General features: G+C 51.4%; 2 protein-coding genes across 2 annotated transcripts; both read right to left on the reverse strand.

Annotated features, from left to right (window-relative positions):
* Positions 1 to 670: 670 nt before the first annotated feature.
* WBP2 (WW domain binding protein 2) lies at positions 671 to 8926 on the reverse strand. The gene is made up of 8 exons (XM_075770454.1): positions 8788 to 8926; positions 6843 to 6951; positions 6154 to 6289; positions 4500 to 4592; positions 4078 to 4194; positions 3730 to 3852; positions 2478 to 2554; positions 671 to 2305 (listed from the first exon to the last, which is right to left on the reverse strand). Exons 1-8 carry the CDS (start codon positions 8844 to 8846, stop codon positions 2252 to 2254), a joined length of 768 nt encoding a protein of 255 aa, XP_075626569.1. The 5' UTR covers positions 8847 to 8926; the 3' UTR covers positions 671 to 2251.
* A 2280-nt stretch (positions 8927 to 11206) lies between these two features.
* On the reverse strand, positions 11207 to 21330 carry TRIM47 (tripartite motif containing 47). Its single transcript, XM_075771102.1, has 6 exons — positions 20554 to 21330; positions 18389 to 18484; positions 17596 to 17826; positions 16830 to 17025; positions 16053 to 16127; positions 11207 to 15146 (listed from the first exon to the last, which is right to left on the reverse strand). Exons 1-6 carry the CDS (start codon positions 21274 to 21276, stop codon positions 14521 to 14523), a joined length of 1947 nt encoding a protein of 648 aa, XP_075627217.1. The 5' UTR covers positions 21277 to 21330; the 3' UTR covers positions 11207 to 14520.
* Positions 21331 to 21830: the final 500 nt, after the last annotated feature.

Genomic DNA, 21830 nt, shown 5'->3' on the forward strand with positions numbered 1-21830 from the left:
CACCTCCAGCAGGTTGCACAGGATCGCAACCAGGTGGGTTTTGAATATCTCCAGAGAAGGAGACTCCACAACCTCTCTGGGCAGCCGTGAGCCTCATCCTGCTCACACTCAAGGAGTGACAGCTCTCACACTGCTGCTGGAGCGCAGCTGTGCTCCTCAGCCCAGAGGAGCTGTTCATGCTGCCAGAGTAGAGCTACCAGGGCAAACCACACCACCTCAGGGAGTTCAGACCTACTGGAGCAGAACTACCACTACTACATCTTAGTACACTTAAAAAAAAAAAAAAAAAGGATAAAATTATGGATTGCTTCTAATTAGAGACAGATTTTAGAGGCAACAACTATGCTGCATCCCTCGACTACTTCTAGCAATAGGTTACAACTTTTACAGGGATAACTGGTCTGAAAAAACCATCTAGGCAACACATCTGGGTAAAGTGTTAAGCAGTCGCCTCACCGGTTTACAACAGGAATTGCGAAATGGGCGTTTGTTAAAAGATTTTAACATCTTGTTTTCATTTCACAAGAGAAATCAAGTGACTAATGTCACCAATGGCTAGCCAAGAACAAAACCCAAGTGATTTTGCTGCTGTTTAATTCTCCCTCTCCCCATCCAAAGCTACTAAGTCACCAGCAGGCATGCCCACTCACAAATACACAAACACCGTAAGTTTTGAGCTGATTTCTCTTTACTTCACAGTCTTGGCAAAACAAATCTGCATTCAAAAGTCATTTCACATTAATATATTAATCAAACATTTTCAAAATAAATATATTTTTTAAATAACCATTTCTTTATATCACTGCAGTAGCAATTCTAGAAAAGTCAGTGCACAGACAGTAGCAATTTGATTAATCAGCTAGACTCGAACAAAAAGAAAACAAGAGATGGACCTTTTTTCTCTCCGAGCAGGCTGCATGCAGCAAGTCTCAGCAGTTTCCTAGCACACGGTCTTTCTTCACACTTGCTGGGAAGGATTTTTCTCTCTCACAGACAATGTCAGAAGTCAGTGAAGTCTGATTTTTGCAAAGCTTTGTACAATGCAAAGTTTTAACAACCACGTTAGTGATCAGTCCTGTAGAGGTTCTGCATACTAGAGTTGCTGCTAATGAGATCAACGAATCAAGGCTATGGAAGGAAAACACTTGAACCTTCAGTCCAAGAAGCCCAGTTCAAGTTACTGGGAAATAAATTCACAGCTGATCCAGGAACACTAACAGCATTAAACTACATTCAAATGAGCAGCTCAGTTATCCCTAGCAGCTTATCCCAACGTTTTGCATACTCTCTCAAGTGCTTCCAGGGCATAAGTAAAGCAACTCTTTCCTCCCCGTTAGCTATTAATTCACCAGTTAAATCACAGCAGTAAGATGCTTCACTGGCCAAGACTGTAACTTGTGTTACAGCAAATTTTAAAAAAAGTGCATTATAGACTATAAAGAGAATATTCAGGACTTTGTGATCTCAAGCCCACATATCTAACTGGAAAAAAGACAACAGAAAGTTAGTGTTCCCATATGATCTGTAACTAGCTAGACACTACTAACCAACCCTGTAAAGAGCAGTATGTTTTCTTAAGGGAAGCTTCTCATCATACGCAGTGCACAGCAGGAAAATTTGGAGGGCTACCAGATTATTTGCTGCGATTGTCAGGAATGTCTTAGCTAAAAAAACCCAAGAAAGTGTAACAGATATCTGAAAAGTGTAATAGATATCTACTTCCTTTGAGATCCCACAGGTTCCCTTTGAAGCCCTTTCTCAGTAGCAGAGGGAAAAGTTGGGCGTGATACTCTGGGTTGAGAGGAATACCCAGAGACATCCCTGTACCCAGAGATGCACACTCAGGTAAATTCAAGACACGCCCCCATCCCCGCAAGAGCCTTGTTTCCATGTTATAAGCACATTAATTATCAGTTTGGAGCAGTGGTTTACTCTAGATAGGTGTAATTAAAGTATCAAAAGAAACAGACGTTAAGGGAAACAGTTACAGATGAAGAGAACCTCCAGTTCTAGCGATGCAGCGCACAGGGAGAAGGGAATGCTGCAGCAGGACAGCAAACCCTCAGAGCTCTACCAGGTAACCCAGGCTGCTGAAATCTCCCCTTGCTCTGCACAAATCTACCACTAGAGCCCATGAAAGCTACATGCCTTGGAAGGAGGTTCTACTCCTCAGTGCCATGGACCATGCCCCAAGATTCTGCCAAAATGGGAAGTAAGAAAGCAATGAGTTGTGGAGAAGGTCTGTGTTAGCTTATTGGTTTTTCTTGTCCTCTGGTGGGAAGTATGGAGGAGGGGGTGGCTGGTCCTGAAATAAAGACAATAAAAGGACATAAATTCATGGCTAAGAAAAAAAAAAAAACCACAAAAAACCCCCACCAAAACCAATTCAGACAAGCTTTGCTGTCTCACTGAGAAAAAGAAGTGCTAAATACACACTTGGGCTCACAGTGCAGTACCAGAAAGATACAGGAACTTACCGTGGGCATATAGACGTTATGTGGGTTGACTGGGCTGTAGTAAGCACTGGCAGCGGCTTCAGCAGCCTTCGCTTCAGCTGTCACAGAAAGAGAAGTTACAGATTTGGTGACACGCAGAGAACTTTTACAATCAAACAAAACCTCCACATATTCTTGGCCATCAAGTGGTACTAACAGAGCACTATTTGACAAATGCTTGAGTTGCAAAATAGCTACAACAAACACAACAATTGAACATTATCTCTTCCAGTTGCCACAGGATTGTCAACTCTGAAGTGAAACAGACCAAGATTTAGTTTGGAAACGTCACCTGGGACTGGCCTGTTAGCCAACAAATAAATGCTAACAGCTGTTCTATTTTGCCTGAATACAGACAATACCCTTTAAAAAGGCAGGCAACAAATCATCCTTCCTGGGAGTGAAAACACAAAACAAAACAAAACCTAGCACAAGTTTATAGCAGTTCAGGGGATTCATACTTTAAAAATGGTAATTTATTAAGATAATCCAGATCCTCTATTTCTGCAGAATACAGAAATCTTGTACAACCATCTGGATCAGTGCCACTTTCAAAAAGATAGTTCAAAGATGATTGGTTGTTTATTCAAACTAAAGAGAGAAGATAAATCCTTACCCAGAGAAATATCCTTATCTGTGAGACCTCTATGGTTGTGTCCAATCACAAAAGCTATTTTTTCCCCCCACATGCGGTCCTTTTAAGACCATGTTTGAAATCATTTCAATAAATCCCAAATGAGTGAAAATGAGACTGATGTTTCCCCAGCTCCTTTCCCTTACCTATTCCTCAGTTCCATGTTGTTAGAGCAAAAGCAACCAGGTTACAGTGAAACGGGAAGGGGGAACGAATATCAGCAAAGCTGCAATTGCTAACTAAAATGGACTAGAGAAACATATTTCACCATCAATTTCTTTTTCTTCATCTAACAGAGCCAGGTTACCACAATAGGAGAATCACAAATTGTATTTTTTCTGCCACAACAATAAATCCAGCTGCAAAATATCCACTAATGGTATCCACCCTGGAGACAATCAGGCTGGCCTCCAGACTGAGCTGGATATACAAGGCTGGAGATTAGGGGAGCTCCCTAATCCCTCTCCTAAACAATTTTAACTTCTAAGTGGAGCTTCTAAGCTGGCTCTAAGTTCCCCAAGAGATAGCAGACACGAAACTGTGTCTGTTTTATGGGTAACAAATTCATTGTGAGCTAATGCACCTGAACACGTTTCTTACCTGCAGGAGTGGCGGGCAAGTCTGGACCGCTGACGGGGGGTTCCATGGGCCCCGGGTACGGCGGGGGTGGAAGCTGCATGTAACCCATGTCTCCATCCACCACAGGAGGGCCAGAATAAAACTCTGTCAGGAAAGGAAATAGCACAGCAGAAGACTTAAGTCCTTCGGGTGGGTCACAGCATACAGCCAAAACAAGCCAAAGGCAAATATAATTAAGCTCAGAAACAAAAGTTGCACAAGGCATCAGATCCAATCTAAAAGACTATGTAAAATGTGCGTTTCTTCCCCTTTTGACTTATTTTACTCTGGCTAACTAGAACAATCCCCAAATTCAATTCCCAGACTTACCAGGAGGAGGTGGTGGGTATGGATAGCCCCCATTAGCTGCAGCTGGTGCGAAAGCATAGGATCCATTGGGCATATAGGAATAGCCATAAGCTCCATTGGGTATTTCACCTCTGGAGACTGGAAAAGTGAAGATAGAGTTGACCTCATCAAAAACATCAAGCCTGCATCAAATGCAGGTGAAGACCCCCAACAAACTTAAAGAATCCTTATCTGAAAAACAAGCAAGCTCCATCCCAATAAATCTGCTGTTCACTGGATGTGAAAAAAGTATTTTTTAAAGCAAGCAAGTTCCAGATACAGCCTGAAACTCGCATGGATTTGAATCCAACCTGTTGCAACCTAAAGCTGCCCATGCTGCGAGATGAAGGCATGGCCTCCTGAAACACCAGAACTATCTGGCAGGCACTGCCAGACTACCATACCTTGTGATGCCACCTGCAGCATGCGCTGCCCAAACTCGATAGCACCCCCAGCCAAAAAGGTCATCTTGAATGTGGCGGATCCCTCCCAGCCACCTGCAGGGAGGAAAGACAGAATTCAGAAGCAAGGAGAAGCCATTTTGATGCCATTTAGTTTCCATGCTTTATCTACAGATGCTCTGCATTTAATTCTTTAAAGAGCTTATCCCAAATATCCAAGAAAAAAAACCATGCAGATAATGTGGCAGAATTGCCCTATTATCAGGAAAATTCACATTGGGCAGTATTTTCAGGTCAAGAGACACCTGAAGAAGAAACATCAATAAGGGAGACATTCAAAAGCTTACTCAAGTTGTGCCTGTTACCACACTAGCTGCTGACAGACCAAGCTATCAGCAGTGCTGGATTTGCTCTAGCTTTGTATACGATTAGCACAGAAGACAGGGATTTTGTTAATCCTGTTTGCTAAAAATCCTTTGCAACTACACCTAACTGTCAGCTATAAATTACTTTGGGAGTTTGAGTACCCAATGAAGCAAAGAGCTTAACGAAAAACACGGTCCACATAAATCCATTCAAGTCTATGGAAGATATTTCAAGTCAAGATAATAATAATAATAAAAAAAATTAGTGACATCTCATATTACAGACTAAAAAAGAAAAACATGCACAGCCCAGATACCCAACAATGCATCAAAGCAGAAGCTGTGTCAGTGCTGAAACAGGGACATGTAGATTAAAGAGCCTTTTGAGCTAAACCAGACTCTCATGGCTGTTAAAGCAACATCCTCATTAAAGGAGACAGCCTCTGGGGAAAACTCACGAAGATTTAGCTAAAGCCATTTGCCTTTCACACAGCTTACAGAGTTTGTCGTTACTGCTCGAGCTTCCTTGTACACCAGATAGTCCCACTTTGCTCCCATACAGAAGCTACAACGCTGACTTCAGGATTATAGACTGTTTTGTCTCCTAAGCACTGCACTGTGATTTCAGTGCCACAACTAATTGATTAAATCAAGCTGGGAATGAAAGGGTTTACTGAACTATATGCCTTTGGTAAAAGGGGGAAGCATAAAACAGTGATTAAAAAAATTATTCTTGAAAATGTCTACCACAAACTTCTCAATGAACATTGAAACTGCCCCTTGAAGATTCCCGAATTTCAAGACAGTCCATTCTCTTCCAAGTGTCATTTTTACCACTAAGATACACTGTAGCAATAGCATGCCTTTCCTTGAATTGCACAAGAAATTGATGATGGTGAACCCAAACAGATCCAGAAAGGATCACAAGTCTTTGGCATAGGAGGGCCTGGATGCAGAATTAAGAGGTAACCCCAACCGACCAAAAGCAAATATCCGCGCTCCTGCTGACTCTGCTCTGATGTTTACTTGGTGAGATCACTTGGCTGACTGAACTTAGTATTTTGCAGAGAGGGCAGGAATGAGATTGGTTGCAGAACAGATCTGTTCATTGTAACTGTACAGGGAGTAGATAAGGGGAATATTTTTAGCTGCTAGTTTCAAAGAAACATATTTTAGCAGTACTGTAAACCCCCATTTAGTCAGTATCCAGTTTCTGTTACACTGGATACTTACTTTGCTAAGAATTGTGTGGCTGAACTAAGATACAGAACATACATCTGTACTATACATACCTCCTGCTTCTGCTTTAACTGTACCCTTGATATAATTTGCTCCAAAGACAGGCTGCTTAATCTCACAATCTTTCAACAAATAAAAGGGCATCACGAAAGACTGCATAGCATCCTTTCCCTTCGATACAAAGATAACCTGAAAAGGAAACAACATTACAAAGGGTATTTAAAACAAACAGGAAACACAGCCCCGACCTACTATCTGAAGAGACTTTTTGATGAACTGAAACTTCCTCCCACATCTGAAGCTCCTCGTCAGTTCTGCAAGCCAAAAGCTACACAGAACAGCCACAAGGGTAAACTGAAGTCTCAAGGCAATAAAGCCTTCCAGGAAGACTACCCTTGCTCAGATAATACTCCTCCCAGCTTCCAGAGAACTCACTGCTCCACATAGCTATGATTTAGTAGCTCTGCTGCTGCATTCGGCATTTCCAGACCATTGCTAATTTCCAATATTGAAGATGCCTGATGGAATAAACAGCTGCCTGTATAAGGAGTAATCAGATTTATTATCTTTTGACAAATAGATAGGATATGCAATGAATTTATAAAGCTCCCCGGAGGGAAAGGATGAGCCATACTTCAAGGGGTAGTAGATTATCCTGACTGTCATGCATTGAGGACATTTAAATACTGAAATGCAAAGAGCCCTTATCTCCTTACACAAGATAAAGTCTTTTACTACTTACTCGGTAGGGAGTCAAGAAAACACTCCCTTTCTTGGTCCCTTTGAAGGCATCTGGCATAGGTTCGATATCACTGAAGGTAATTTCTATGTGATCATAGGTCATCAAAACACTGCAAACAAGATGAGAGAAGAGACACGATGTCACAGTGTTACAGCTCAAGGCAGAAGCGCAATATGCAAGTAAATTTACTGATTTACCACAACTGTCTTTAACCTCATGCCAGTGCTTGGCAGACAAAATCAGTCTGGTTGGGTTTGGGGGTTTTTTTTAGGGTTTTTTTGTTTGTTTGGGGTTTTTTTGTTGGCAATAGCACCTTAAGTAGTACTGGCTGCTGGTTCTGAGCCTTGTGTTCCCTCCTCAGTGTGCTGGCACAGCCACTGCTGTCTCCGTAGCCAGACGGCAAATCTAGTCAATTGAACTGATCAAGATCTCGAGACTACTTATATATTTTTTTAATGTTGTGTTGCATTTCTGCTGGATCAGTTCCCTAATTTGGTTCACCACAAGTAACACAACAGAGGAAGGACTGTTGAAGCAGGAACTGCTCAGGCTGCCTTATGCAACACAGCTGTTGAAGGTCTAACCGCAGCTTAAACATCTCTCACAAAAATGTGATCAAAAGGAACTTCCTCTTCTTGCCACTAGACTTCATTAACCCATGTTGTATGCACTGAATCCTTAATTCTCAATTAGAAACTGACCTGATTAAAACCAGTGCAATACCCTTGCATGTATACAGCAGGTATCTTGTATTAACATAACAGCAGCCACATTAGGGACTCTAATCCCTAAAGCTGGAGAAGCCTTTTATCTTTGTCAGCTTACGTGTTACCATCCTCAGTCATTCGCCTTTCCCTTCTGCCAACAAGCACCTGTTCCTCCAGCAAAAGCTCCGGAATGGCAGAGGGGCCAGTAGCTCTGTTGAGGGTACAGTGCATCAGCTGAATCAACCACCACAAGCAGCCTGGGCTGCAGCGTGAGGGGCAACCCCTGGTCTAAGGCAGGCTGACAACTGGGAACAGTTAACACATCAAGCTGCCACAGTTGTTTGTTTCACTGAACACAAATTTAAGCCTCAGAGTTGACCTCACTAAATTCTTCTAAGAAGGGTCACATCCCAAATGGAAGTCAGGTGCAGAATTCCTATAGCAATGTTTAACTGGCCTCATGGAAAGCAGCCCTTAAGAATGAACTACTCCTTTGTCCCAGAAGCAGGTGACTGCCACGTCAGAATCAAAGCACGCTGGCAGACACAGAGGGTGAGGACAGCCCATTGCCATGCAGACAGAGGCAGCTCTGTGGAGGCTTTCCGTTTCCATGGTTATATCCCAGCACCTTTTTCCAACATTGTTGTTGCTTCCCGAACACACGGAGGGGGCGGGTGCGCAAAGAAACCAGCAAACCAAACTGGGCAGGCGGCCTAGCGCTTCCCAAGCGGGCAGGGCTCGAACAGAGACACACTGCAAGGGCAGCATCCCAGCTCTCCAGCAGCACCGGGTGGCGAGAGAAGGATGAGGCTTGGGTCCAGGCCAGAATCACCTGGCTGGTGGCTGAGCTCTGCCAGCCCTCACCGAGCACTCGGGGGAAGGGCCTGGGGACAGCAGTAAGAGCCAGCAGCAGGCAGAGGGGCAGGCAGGCTGCAGAGGGATGCTGTGTGAGGGGGGAGGCCGCGGCTGAGGCCCAACAGAGCTCCCCCCGGGAGAGATCCAGGGGCAGGGGGATACGAACAGCCCTTACCCCCGTAGGGAGAAGAAGAGAGGACGAGCCCAGCCACGCCAGCACCGAGAGGGTTAATCCATCCCGCCTTAACCCCTCAGCACCACGTAACCCACTCCCCTCCCCACACAACCTCTCCCCCTAAGCGGTAAAGAACGAGAGGAACGCAGCTCCCCGTTATCCCCCAGCGACTGCGGCCGGAGGAGGGGAGAAGAGGATGGCACCTTACTTCTCGCTGTTGTTAACGATGACGCCGCCGCCCTCCGAATGGTTCCTGTTCAGCGCCATGGCCGACACCGCCTCCTCCTCCTCACAGCCTCCAGCCCGCTCTGCGCCTGCGCGGGAGACAGCCGCTTGGCGTCCCGGCGGGGAGCGAGGCATGACGGGACTGCCCGCGCGGTGCATGCAGGGAATTGTAGTCCCCGGGCCGTCCGCCGTCCGCCATGACACCCTTTGGGTGTCATGGCGGACGGCGGACGGCCCGGGGACTACCACGTCTGAGGGGTGGTTCAACCCCGCTCTGCCCCAAACTGAGTCCCCAACCCTCGCTAACCACCTCCATCGCCACCCCCCCTCCTCCAAAGCCCAAAGGGCAGCGGGCCCACCCGCTGTTGGGAGCTGCTATCCCTGGCCTGGCCACTCCTGAGGAGACCCTCAGCTTCCAACCCCTGCTCCCACCGCGATTTATAATAAATATTAATTTACTGAGCTCAAGCCAGCTCAGTTTTTATTAAGCTTCATCAGTTTTCTAATACGTAAGAGTAGGGGAAGTCCGAAGAGCCAGTCTCCTTTTTGGGAGAGCTCTCTAGCGTGTTTATAAACCCATTAATCATCCGATTGCGTGTCCTGCTGACCATATATAATAAAATTATTGAAGTTATTTAGAGCCTGCCTGATCTTGGCAGGAGTTTTTCTGGCTTTTCTGCTTGCGGGGGCACTCCGGCATAGTGGTGCTTCATGGGTGGGAGTTCGCAGAACACCCCATCGGCGTTCAAATCACAGTTTTGTTTTAAAATGGTGTATTTTGCTGCAGTTTGCACTTCATTTTTTATCCTGAAGACATTTCCTGGCTGGCTCACTAGGGGGTAAAACATTTTCCCTAGGAGTCTGTCCAGTTTTGCATGCACGAAGGAGCTGTTTGCATATCCCATGCAACCACAAAGTGATTTTTAACGCTTTTTGGTGGGATGTCCCAGGGAAGAGCCCAGAATTAAGTGAAATGGAGACAAAATTGGACTTTCAGTAGGTGGAATGGGTAGAATTCAGCTGTTTGGTAGAGCAGAATAAAAATCATCCCAGGTATGTGATGGTGCAGCACATAAAATGAGGTTTGGCTCCTTAAACAGCAAAGATGCTCGCTCCATTTCCAAGAATTTTTTATTTTACATTTTGTGTTTCGCACACTTGCAAATGGATTTTTGATCACGGTAGTGGTTGCTTCCCATGCTGGAATCAGTCACATCCTAAAATTACCCCTTTATATTGGAGAGTGTTAAACTGGAAGGAGTAACAGGTCTCCCTGTAAACAAGTCAGGACCGTGTCTGTCTGTCTGTCTGTCGGGAGAGAGGGAGGGAATCTGGGGGCAGTAAAATCTGCAGCGTTGGCAGAGCTACAGCAAAGGTCTAATCTCCTGCCTCCAGGTATGCAAGCAGGAGGAATTCTTAAAAAATTAACGACTGCATAGTTTCATTAAAAATAGAAGCCCTGCAAAACTAATCATGTGTTTTGAAAGATTCGTCGTATCAATAACAGACAACTGTATATCAATAATATACGAATATATATAAAAAACATATATTACCCTCAATTATCTTTTTTTTTTTTCCCTAAATTATATTTTTTTATATGGCCTTGAGCTTTGTCCTGCAGGGTTTGTAGCCCAGCCCTGTCTGAGTGCCTGAGAACCAGATGGGATGTGGGGAGAAAAGCAGAAACACTGGATAATGGAAACCAGATTTAAATAAATGCAGTGACATAATCTGTACGGTTCTTGGCAAGAAAAGAACAAGTTTGTGCTTTTCATATCCACTTTTTTTCAATAAGCTGTAAGTTTCCCTTTTAAGAAATGCTTGTAACAAACAGTCCCAATTCCTCTCCTATTAAAGTCAGTAGCAGACACCAACTCGGCTTCCACAGAAGCTAAAGCATTGCCACCTCTCATGGTCTAAAACTCACCCAATAATGTTTTTCTCTTAGCTCCAGCCGATATTTGGTATTAAGAAACTCAGCCTTCGTTTAAAAAAATGTGCCAGTGCGAATGCCAGCATGTGTGGGAAGTTCTAGACCTCCTTGTCACATAGAAAACCTTGGAAATTTATACTCTAAAAGCTGAAAAAAATAAGGAAAACATGCCTAATCTGTTCATCTTTGTTATTTCTAAGCTGAGGACCAAGGTAGAAGAGAGAACTGAGGCAATTCATTGTTTTGAATTGCCCAGGACTGACAATATTGTTATTGCATTTTAGGATTCTTCCGCTCCTTTTGTAGTCAAGCAATAAAAATGTGTATTTGGCACAATTCCCTTAGACACCCTTGGAAAATAAAATCTGTGTTATTTTATGCCAGATGTACAGGACACAGAAAAATAAACACGAGATAATGGGACAGCTCTAACGGTTTGGTATTTAAAGGAAAGACAACCCAGAGCGATGTCTGTGTAATATTTAATGGCAAATCATAGTCTCTAACATAATTATATTATTCTGTTACAGTTTTTTCACACATTGTAAAATACTCTACAGTAACTATATTTAAAAAATCCTAATTAAAAGGAGGAACACTCTGTGACAGCAGAAATAACTCAAGGGAACACGGAAAGGCTGTTTAAATTGCCAAGCGCTATCTACCCATCTAAACTCGCCACACGCCGCATTTAGCCCTTCGTTCGCAGCAAAATCAGCGAATTCAGAGCTGGCATAGTGCACATTTCCTTATCATTCCAGTTTACACCCCAAATTATTGGCAACACGGAGCAAACTCTGGTCCAACATCCCAGCAAGGGGGATTGCTCCCATCTTAAATGGGTCAGAATTTGCTTTACACCCTAAACCGTGAGGATTTATAGAGCTTCCAACCAGGAGTAAAGCAAGCAGGAGGAAGGAGAGGGTTGGGTAGTGCTTCCCAACCGCATCGCATCTACAGGAGCCCTTAAACCCTGCGTAAAGCTGCGTATCAGCACCCCAGCTCTCGGGGCAGAGGAGAATTAAAGAAAAACAGCGGCACAAGCAGAAGCAAAGCCCGAACACCAGATGCGTCCTCCTGAGCTGCTCCCGTGTGGTTACAGGATGGAAAGGGAAAGGCGCACGGATCCTTCCGAACCATCCCAAACCCTGTAGGAGTTCAGGGACTTGAATCCGTGCATCGGGCAACACGGAGAAGGGAGGGACGCGTGGCTTGAGCACGGGTTTCCCCACGGAGCAATCAATCCGCCTACGGCTAAACGAAATGGGGCAAAGGCCCAGATCTGCTGTATTTACTCTGGCAAAACTCCTCACTGCAAACTGTGGGAGTTTTGCCTGAATAAATGAGATTTAGGGCCCAGACAGAGCCGAGACAGGAGCTCGCATGTGAGATCTCGTCCTGCAGGCATGCAGCAGAGATCAAGGTTACCTTCCTCTTCCTCTCGGGACATGACCGTGCACGAGCTGTTGCATGTCTCTACCTTTCTTATCTGCTAAGGCATTCCTGATACCAAGTCCTTGCTGGTGTTATCAAAACAGCAGCGACGTCTGCGCTATGTCACCGCTGACATCGCGTGCAAAGGCTGAGTTTTGCAGGAGAGCGACTGGCGTGAGTGAAACAAAGCGCCTTTGAGGTAGGAGCTCAGGCCAAGGGGAGTGAATTCCCTCCAGACAGAAGTCCGGGCAGCATTCCTGCTGGCCAGGAGAGGTCAAGCTTTCACCCGAAGATCTCACGCTGGAAGCCCTACCTCCCCTTTTCCCACCGCCTGCACTATTTTAGGAGTCATCGCATGCGGAGGAGGAGGAAGAGGAGGGATTTGCAGGCACATCCCAGCGGTCCCCCTCCCAGACCGAGTCACCAGCCCTGCCCTGGGGAAGGGGCGGCTGCATTCGGACCCTTCAGCCCCTCCAAGGAGAGCCCACAGTGGCCGTCGCTTGCTGGGGACCGGCACCGCTTCCCGCGCCAGCAGGAATTGGCAGCGCCGGCAAACGAGTTCCAGTAAAAAAGCTCTTTAAACCTCGGTGTTTATGTAAACGTGGCTTTAACTTTAAACCTCTTGGCTTTGTGGCTGCCTTTTTATTCACGTTCACTTTTTTCCCTTGGCTTCCTTTGAATATACCACTATGATTTCCAGCTTATCCTTTGGGGAATATATATATATATATATTTCATATATTTAGCTAAATGGGCCATTTTCCATCCCTGTTGACCGTTGATGCGTCATCACTGACTCACTGACGCCAGCAAAGAACCTGACTGAATATATTTTCTCTCTAGGTATATATTACATATCTCTAGATATATATAAAGCAAGCTTTGGGAGGTAGGTAGCAAACTAATCCCAGAAAAAATAAACTTGTGGAAAGGCACGCTGCGCGGAGACAAGGGCTGCACTGTGCCACCCTTACAGGCAGCATTTCTGTATTTTTCTTCTGGAAAAGCTCCCTTAGGACAAGTGAACTGGCATTTTTGGCTCTCAGCCTCAAGTTTCCACCTTTCCCAGTGGGGACACTTGCTTGAGAGTATTTTTTGTTAATTGTTACTTAATGCCATAGTCTAAAAGGTCATTTAGTAACTGACTGATGCTGCACCTTTTATCATGCGCTCACAGCTGTCCCTAAAACACACCATTTGCCCCTGGGACATATGCACAGCACCTCTTTTGTCACTTAAAAACTCTTTAAGCTCATTTAGAGCATAAGTGCACCCAGGGAACTTTAGGAGTTGGGAGTATTAAAATCCCTAAAATAGTAGGGTCATTAAAAACATTGGCTGTAAAGTTTTGGTAAGCAGTTCCTGAGGACCGTGTTTACTAAAAGCACATCCTCAGAACTGTCTTGTGCTGCTCGCTTTGCCATCTCAAGGCAGGAACGGTGCTGCTGTTGCTTGGCAGAAGGTTTCTCTCCTTTCCCCGCTGGGATTTTTGGCTGCGGTGGGGCAGGGGCCTCCAACACACAGAGGACTGTGGCTTTTCCCAAATGAGCCTGGCCACGGACCAGCGTTCAAAATACCGACTGGCCGCAGTGCGAGGGAGGGCAAAGCTCTTCGTTTCAAGTTTGCAGCACTGACGGGTGATCAGTCCCGCAGGGACAGGTACTGTGTCACCCAGCATCGCCCCTGCACCCAGCCGGGCTCCTCTGCATCCCACCCACCGCGGAGCCCCCTGCTCACCCACGCCAAGGCACGACAGTGATACGGGCACCAGGGAAGCGACCGCATCTGCTTTGGGGGTTCACCCGGTCCATGCTGGGCTTGTTACTTCAAAGGCACTTCGTAAGGAGCGTGCGGAAGGTGTCGATGAGCCAAGGCTCAAAAAAGCAGCAGCGACACAGAGATGGAGATAAGGCACAAAGCAGAGCATTGGTGCAAGTTGCCAGGGCAGTGCGAGTAGATATTAAGGAGAGGGACCGGGCAGCCCGGCAGCTGGCCAAGATCTACATGACACTTCTCCTGAGCAATGCACTTTACCAAGAAAGGCTCTATCGTGGTCCCTGACGTCCAGAAAGGGAAACTGAGGGGCAGGGAGCAGCACAGAGACTCGCCCAAGTTCGCTCAGCAGCCGAGCGGCAGAGCCGGCACTCGGATCCAGCTCCCTCCTGGCTCCCACCACGGCTCTGCCCGCCAGACGATTTCATCCACCCCTGGGTCACCAACAGCACAGAGCGAGGAGGGAGGACTGCCACAGAGAAATACAACGCTACCAAAGAGAGGCCGTGATGCCGGCAATACGCTGCAGGAGAGACTCTTCTGGGTCCTCCCGGGCTCCCGCTCTCTGGGCAGTTACCTACGCTTTAGCACCGAAACGCAATCTTTCTTCAGTGGCCCGATCTGCAGGTGGGCATCAACGCTCTCCAAGAAGAAGGCTGGTTTCAGCTTGCACAAGAAAAGAGAGGCAAATTGGTGGTTGATCTTGTTCTGGAACGGGTCAAACTGACCCTTGGCAAAATGGGAGACCTTGAGCTGCTGCAGGCAGGTCATCTTGGAGTCCTTGACTCCATAGAAGGTCAGGGCCTTCTCCGAATACTCCAGGAAGACCCCAATTGTTTGGAAAAACGGCTGCTGGATGACAGACTCAAAGCCACCAAACCAGGCCACGTAATTCTGTCCGTTCCACTGCAGGCAGCAGGACTTCTCATTCCGTCCCAGGCGCCCACGGTTGTAGGACTCCCGGGGGTCGAAGTCCTCAGCGATGACGCCGATGCTGACCCAGCCGTCGATGAGCTCCACTTCCCAGTAGTAGTTGCCCCGGTTCATGAGGTTCACACCCAGCACCTGCTCGCAGTTGATGAACCGGGTCGGGCTTTCCGGGTAGGAGATGGGGCACAGCACCCGCTTGGCCCCTTTGGTGCCAAACAGCTGGATGAACTTGTCAGCTGTGTCACTGTCCAGGTCAATGATGAAGGCAACTGTGTGGGGCAAGAAGGAGACATGAGGATGAGGAGGGAAACAGGAGGCAATCCTCCCGGCCCTCCCCGCTCTGATCCCCTGGCCATTAGCACGATCCTTTCTGACTTCTACCGTCATCTGTCCCCTTGCTTTTAAATCCCACGGCCAGTTTCAGCCGACGAGGATAAGGGGCAGAAAGAGGGGATGCTCCCATAAGCAGGATGAATACGGGCTACAAACCAACTGCTCCTTGCAGTCAGCTCTCGCGCCCCACGGCTCCCACGGGAGCAGAGCCAGCCCCCGGCGAGCGGGGCCACGTGAGAACCGCTGCTGGATCCCAGACAGAGGGGATGGCTGGAGGGAACAGCCCTGGACAGGCATCGCTGCCGATTGCCTTGCAGTTCTGAAGCCATGGCATGTCTGAAGCCCATAGTGGGTTCTTGGAGCCCAAACCCAGCCCCGCACTCTCCAGCCTCAGCCTCTTCTGCCCCGCTGTCTCTGCTCAGCCACTGAATTGTCCCTCTGCTTGCTGCCGCCGAAGCTGACCCTCATCAGTCCACTGCTCTGCAGCAAACAAGGCAGATGCACAAACTCTGATCTAATTTAATGGAGGATCCAATTCGTCAAGGGCTGGAAGGCAGCAGAAATTACGCAGGATGCCTGCAACCCCCCTGGCAGCTGGTCTGGCAGAACCACAGACAAGGGAAAAAAAATATCACTTAAACAGATTATGACCGTTGTCAGGAAAGCAAGGAAGCTTCCTTGTTAGCTGAGCAATATTTCCTCCGGTGGCAGACGTGCTCCTGCCAGCCGTCGGCTCGGGACCAGCGCCGGCCAGGCATGCGGGAAGGAGCCGGCCGGGCGGGAGAGAGGAAAGGGAAGATGGACCTTAGCAACAACTGTCAAAGCAAAAGTCCCTCGCTTACATTTCAGGAAGTAATCACGGCTTTCCAGGCAGGCGGGATTGTTTGACTTGTCTGGAAATCGGGACTCAGCCAACGCTGCAGAGACAGGGACAGAAGGGTTTGCCATCAACGAAGAAACTGGTGCCACAAACAAGGGTGTTACTGGAGCATAGCCCCCGCGCCCGACACCCCGATGGGACCCAGCTGCTGCGGCCCCCGAGCCCCAGCTGGCATCCCCAGCTCCCCCTGCACATCCCTGCCGTCTCGGACACGGGAAAGGACAGATGCCAACTTTGCCACCCCAGGGAGATGGCCGGGGGGGTGGCAAGGAGCCGGCTGCAATTCCCAGAGGCATGCGAGAAAATGAGAGGACAGAGCTCAGCCTTAAATGAGAAAGCGCGGGAGAAAGCTGCCGCAGTGACTTTTGAACCCTGGCAGGTTTGGGAGACCACAGCCTGCCCCATGAAGAGGATCGTCTATCCTGGGAAGAAAGAGTCCCCTTTCATGGGAGGCCACTTTGGCCACTTGCCCCCTCCCGCAGGGCCCTGCCTAGCTCCCAGGCTGTTTGTTGCCTCTCCAGTCTCCGTGGAAAAATTCATCAAACCTCAAGGATGAGGCATAAGCCCAGACAGGGATTGTGCAACGTGCAGCGCAATCGTGCCGGGCAGCTTCCAGGGCTGGAGGGAGAGGGGCCAGCGCTCGCAGGGGCCATCGAGCCTGCAGGCGTCTCCCACCTACGCGGGGAGGACGGAAGGTGATGGGGTGACCTCCGGGCAGAGGGGCTGGGTGAACACAAACCTTCCTCCATCTCCTGGTAACTCAGCCCATCAATTCCTTTTCCCTGCAAGTGGTCCCGCTGGTTTTTGCAGGCAGCAGACAGCACATCCTTCACGGCGCCCACAGCTTGGGTGCATTTGGTGAAGTTCAGCTCATTCTGGAAACTCGGAGCAGGGGAGAGATTTTCTTCCATGGCTACTTTTAAGGCCTGAAACTCCTGAGCCAAAAAGACAGAGTTTCAGGAGGTTTCAAACAAGCCGAAGTTGTCTCTCGTTCCGCAACCCCACCCTTCCCCGGAGGATTTGGGAACTGGCAGCTCGCAGGACTTGGCCCAAGGACAGCCTTGCATAAGGGAGGAGAAGCGCTTTCCCGGCCGCGTGTTCCTGGCACCTTCTCTTCACTCCCTTTCAAATCTGGACCCAGAGCATGCCCACCTGACGAGCGGCATCTCCTCCCAGGGCTGCCAGGGCAGGGGGGGGGATGCTGGATGGGGCAGTGGGAGACCCCAACCTCTCACTCTCTGCCCCCCACACCTGGGTACCCAGCCTGGGCAGCGCATCAGCTTCTCCCAGGTCACGACCAGGATGGACGTGGGGGTGACAGAGGAGAAAGTCTTGGCCGCCTGGTCCCCCAGGATCGGGGAGGGGAGAGGACTGTGCCAACAGGAGTGAGACTCGGCAGCTCTCACATCCCAGGGCTCCTGGCACCCAGCTCCACGTGAAACAGGAGAAAACCCCAAAAGACAACGTTCTAGGCTCCTTCTCCTCGCCCCATCCCACCCAGGCACCTGGAGGAAGTAGATGGTGTCGGTGCTGGGGACGTTCTCCAGGTTTTGCTTGCACTGGGCCAGCTTGGCTCGCCTCTCCTCCTTCCAGCGGAGATCAGCCTCGGCCTCCCCCAGCATGGAGCGCTCCCCGTCCTCGATAAAACCAGCTACCTCCTTCTGGAAGGTCGCCAGGACCTCAGAGGCTTCTGCAAAGAGCTTCTCGACTCTTTCCCTCTCCTTTGTGGCAGCACCCTGAGCACAGGGAGAGAGGGGTCAGGGTCACCTCCCACGGGCGAGGGTGCAGGAGGGCACCCCTGTCCCCTGCCCAGCGCCCAGCTCTAGCTCTGCGGGATCCCCCTGACACCCCGTAAGCCCCTTCTCCCAAGAGCATGGAGCACTTTACAACCTAGATGTCAAGGGACCTGGCTGGGCACGGCTGCTTACTGCTCCACCACGTCTTGTGTCCCCAGATGGTGAAGTGACATGTTTGCACAAGGACCAGAGGGGACCAAAACCCCCGTGAGCCTGGGGAGAGAAGGTGCAAGAGCCAGCGGATGCCCTGCCACCGTCCTTGCCCCGTTCTTCCTTCCAGGTTGGAAATGAAAGCAACCAGAGATGCCAGGAGGGTTAGCAGAGATAAGAAACAAGCACCCTCGGGGATCCTTGCCAGGGTCACCAGCATTTTACGGAGCGCTTGCTCCCCTGTGAGCACCACCTCTGCCCCCCCCCCCACGCCCCAAAAGCTCACGGCCCCTTCGCCTCCATTCCCCAGCCCAGCAGAGCTGTGCTAATGGAGCGAAGCCATCGCAGTCACCTTAATGAGCTCCACCATCTTCTTGGCCTGCGCGATGGTGACCGCCAGCTCTTCCAGCTCGTTCTCCGCATCGCTAAGGAATTTGGCTTGTTGGGCCTGCGGACGCGAGGGACAAACACTGAGCTCTGACCCCCCCACTCCCTGCGGCAGGGAGACATGGGGGACCCTGCCTCTCCCTAAGTTCAACCCGCAGCCCCCACTCTGACCGTGACCTTGCTACCAGGCTTTGGCTGAAGAGCACAAGGGGATTGCAAGTTGTTTTCCCATTCCCCCCGCCACCCCCAGCAACATCCAACCTGCAAACATCCTTCTCACTCGGTTGGAAAACGCAAGGAGCAGCCGGGCTGCAAAGGGCCATGCCCAGCTCCACGGTCCCCACCCCAGTCCCAGCGTAAACCAAACAAAAGAGGAATCTGAAACCAAAACCATCGGGCAGTGATTGCAGCGAGTGCAGCTAAGCCATGTGCACTTCGTGTGTATCCCAAGGCTGGGAAAATTCCGCCTGGGACGGGTGCAGAAACCAAAAGGCAGACCCAGAGCACTCAGAAACGCAGCGCTGAGTCTCCTGGACATTTCTCGTTAGGAGCAAAGCAAACCGGCTCGGGAGCACGGGGTGCTGTGTGGCTGCAAAGGAAGCACCGGCCAAACGTGGTGTTTCCTGACGTGCTATTGTTAGCGCCAGCCATTGCCCATCACGAGGACGGGTCCCTCGGGAGCAGAAGGGCATTGCACTCCCCAGCTGGAGCAGCTCCTTCCCTCGATGCTCAGCCCCTCACTCCAGATCCCTGTGGTGCCTGTGCCCAGTGAGGGGGGACGGGTGCTTTCCCCGTCCACCGCAGCGCGTGGGCAGTGCAGGAAGCTGCCGCAGAGGCCGTGCAGGCGATGTTAAGCAGCGTCTGCCGAGGCCTGACAGCTCCTTGGGGCTGGGATCACACGCGCTTTCTATTTTAAGGCACTTGATGACTAATAACGCCAGCAAAAGGGTTTTCCTGCAGCCCCAAGAGCCCATGAGGGAGTGGGAGCTGGCTCAAGGCTGCCACTGTACTCCCCGCCAGCACGTCTGCAGCCCTCGGGCTCTCCCCTGGAAAAAGTAAACCCCCCCCAAGGTCCCCAAATGCCCCATGGGGGATGCCACCACACCACAAGCCTTGTAGGGTCCCATCTGCCCGCAGCCCTGCAGAGGCCCCACACACTCGAGGCAGCAGTGCCCAGGAAGGCAGCACTCTGCCGGGCTCGGAGCCCAGCTCCCGGGGAGACTCGTGGGTGTGAATTTGGGAGGTGACTCAGCCACATCTGGGAATGGGAGTGACGGAAAAAACCCCGCTGCCAAAGCACCAGGACACAAAGGGCCGGGGGAGCGGGAGCGGCGGCCGGGCAGGCTGCCAGCGCGCGGAGAAAAACCGCCTTGATGAAGCTGTGGGAACCAGACGGAGAAGACGGGTGCCCCGTGACCACGGGAGTGGCCACTGTGGGGTGTCCCAGGCACCCTTGCCCCCAGCCCTACACCCATGGGGCTGTGAGTTCGGCCCCACAGTGGGACCAAACCCCACGGGCTGTCTGACAACAGGTCTGCCCCTAATGCCTGTCCCTGTCTGCCTGTCCCTTCCCCACCCCACTGGGTGCCCTGATGGCACTGCACCCCATCACCCCATGCTGGGATGGGGTCCCCTGTGAGGAGGCTTTGGGCAACCTGGTCTAGTGGAGGGTGTCCCTGTCCGTAGCAGAGGGTTGGAAGTAGATGGGCTTTGAGGTCCCTTCCAACCCAAACCATTCAAGGATTCTATGACAGGGCTGCAGCACCCACCCCGCACAGGGCATCCCCCCCAGTGCTTCACCTGCACACCTCCCATGTGGGGATTAAGTCCCCCATGGGGATGTGGGTGCAGCATGGACCAGGGGTGTTGCACCTCACTCCACCCAGGATGCCCCACCAGCACTGTACCCCATATGGACACCCCACGCCAGGGTTAGGTCCCACATGGGGATACAGGTGCAGCACCCTCCCCACTCAGCCTGCCCCATCCCTCCCCACCCAGGATATCCCGCCAGCACTGCACCCCATATGGACGCCCCCATACCGCGGCCCCACCAGCACAGCGCTCGCCGGGGCAATCCCCGTGTGGGGACCTCCGCACCCCCCCCCCCAATACCTCCCCCCCACGCACCTCCTTGTGCTCCCGCTCCCGCTCGAGGGGCACCACGTCGTGGGCGCGATGCTCGTGGGCGCGGCAGCGGGCACAGACGCAGGTTTGCTCGGCGCGGCAGAAGCCGTCGAGGGGCTGGAGGTGGCGGGGGCAGAGACCCTCCTCCAGCCGCCGCAGCGGGGCTACCAGGCGGTGGGCGCGGAAGGCGGGGGCGCGGCGGTGGGGCTCCAGGTGGGCTCCGCAGAAGGAGGCCAGGCAGACCAGGCACGATCGCGCCGCCGCCACTCGCGAACCCGCCGGGCAGACGTCGCACAGCACCGCCGCTCCTTCCTCCCCCGCCGCATCCTCCTCTTCGGCTCCCGGTGCCATCGGGGACACGGCGGCTGGGGATGGAGGAGACGAACCGGCGGCAGCGGCGGCGGCGGCGGCCGCCAGTAGCGGCAGCACCTCGCAGAGGGCGCGGTTCTTGCGGAGCCGCAAGGCTGCGGGGACGGGCTCCTGGCAGAGCGGGCAGCGGACAGCCCCGCCCGCCCCGCCGCTGCCGTCGGGGGGGGCCTGCCGCTGGCGGAGCGCCCCCAAGCAGCCCTGGCAGAAGTTATGCCCGCACGGCACCGTCACCGGGTCCTTCAGGAGGTCGAGGCAGATGGGGCAGCCGAAGGGGCCGTCGGGCAGCCCCGGAGCAGCCAGCGCCAGCCGCAACGCCGCGGCGGAGGACGGCGGGGCGCTCCCGGGTGCGGTCTCCATCCCTGAGCGCCCCGGTCAGCCGACCCCGCCGCCCGCCCCAGTCCCGGCCCCAGCCCCGGCCCCGGCGGGAGGCGGGCAGCCGCCGCGCCCCGCCCGCCCGCTCCGCCTCCCCGCGCCCGGAGCTGCCGCTGCTCCACCGGAGCTCCGCTCCCCGCAGTTGCTGGGGGGCTGCTGCCTCCCGGGGTGCCTGACACCACCCCCCCCCACCGCCCAGGACCTGGTCTCCAATCACCCGCCCCCCGCGGGGGTCCTCACCCCCGGGATCTGCTCCCCCCGTCGGACATTTTTCCCTCTCCCCGGGATCTGCTGCCTTCTGGGAGATCTGCTCCCTCGGGGGGGGGGGGATGACACCCTGCTGAGGACCTACTGCCTCCCACCCAGGATCTACTACCTCCTAAGGGGTCAGCCCCACTGGGATTTGGACCCTTCCCAGGGGTCTGTGCCCCCTTGTCCCACGTGTTGGGAGAAGCCAGCTCCACAAACATAGACCTTGTGCAGGCTTACCACTTGCACAGCCACGCTCTTCCCACCCTAAAACATCCAAGAGGGGAAAG

The sequence above is a fragment of the Balearica regulorum genome, chromosome 18, assembly GCF_011004875.1.
Source record: "Balearica regulorum gibbericeps isolate bBalReg1 chromosome 18, bBalReg1.pri, whole genome shotgun sequence".
NCBI classification, from domain to species: domain Eukaryota; kingdom Metazoa; phylum Chordata; class Aves; order Gruiformes; family Gruidae; genus Balearica; species Balearica regulorum.

Excerpts from the sequence above, each read along its gene's own strand:
- TRIM47 (XM_075771102.1), bottom strand. The coding sequence starts at position 21,276 with ATGGAGACCGCACCCGGGAGCGCCCCGCCGTCCTCCGCCGCGGCGTTG. Across the intron at positions 17,827-18,388 it reads AGATGGTGGAGCTCATTAAG|GGTGCTGCCACAAAGGAGAG; the intron begins GTGACTGCGATG and ends CCCTGTGCTCAG. Across the intron at positions 16,128-16,829 it reads TTACCAGGAGATGGAGGAAG|CGTTGGCTGAGTCCCGATTT; the intron begins GTTTGTGTTCAC and ends CTGTCTCTGCAG.
- WBP2 (XM_075770454.1), bottom strand. The coding sequence starts at position 8,846 with ATGGCGCTGAACAGGAACCATTCGGAGGGCGGCGGCGTCATCGTTAAC. Across the intron at positions 4,195-4,499 it reads GCTGCAGGTGGCATCACAAG|TCTCCAGAGGTGAAATACCC; the intron begins GTATGGTAGTCT and ends TCACTTTTCCAG. Across the intron at positions 2,555-3,729 it reads CTTGCCCGCCACTCCTGCAG|CTGAAGCGAAGGCTGCTGAA; the intron begins GTAAGAAACGTG and ends TTTCTGTGACAG.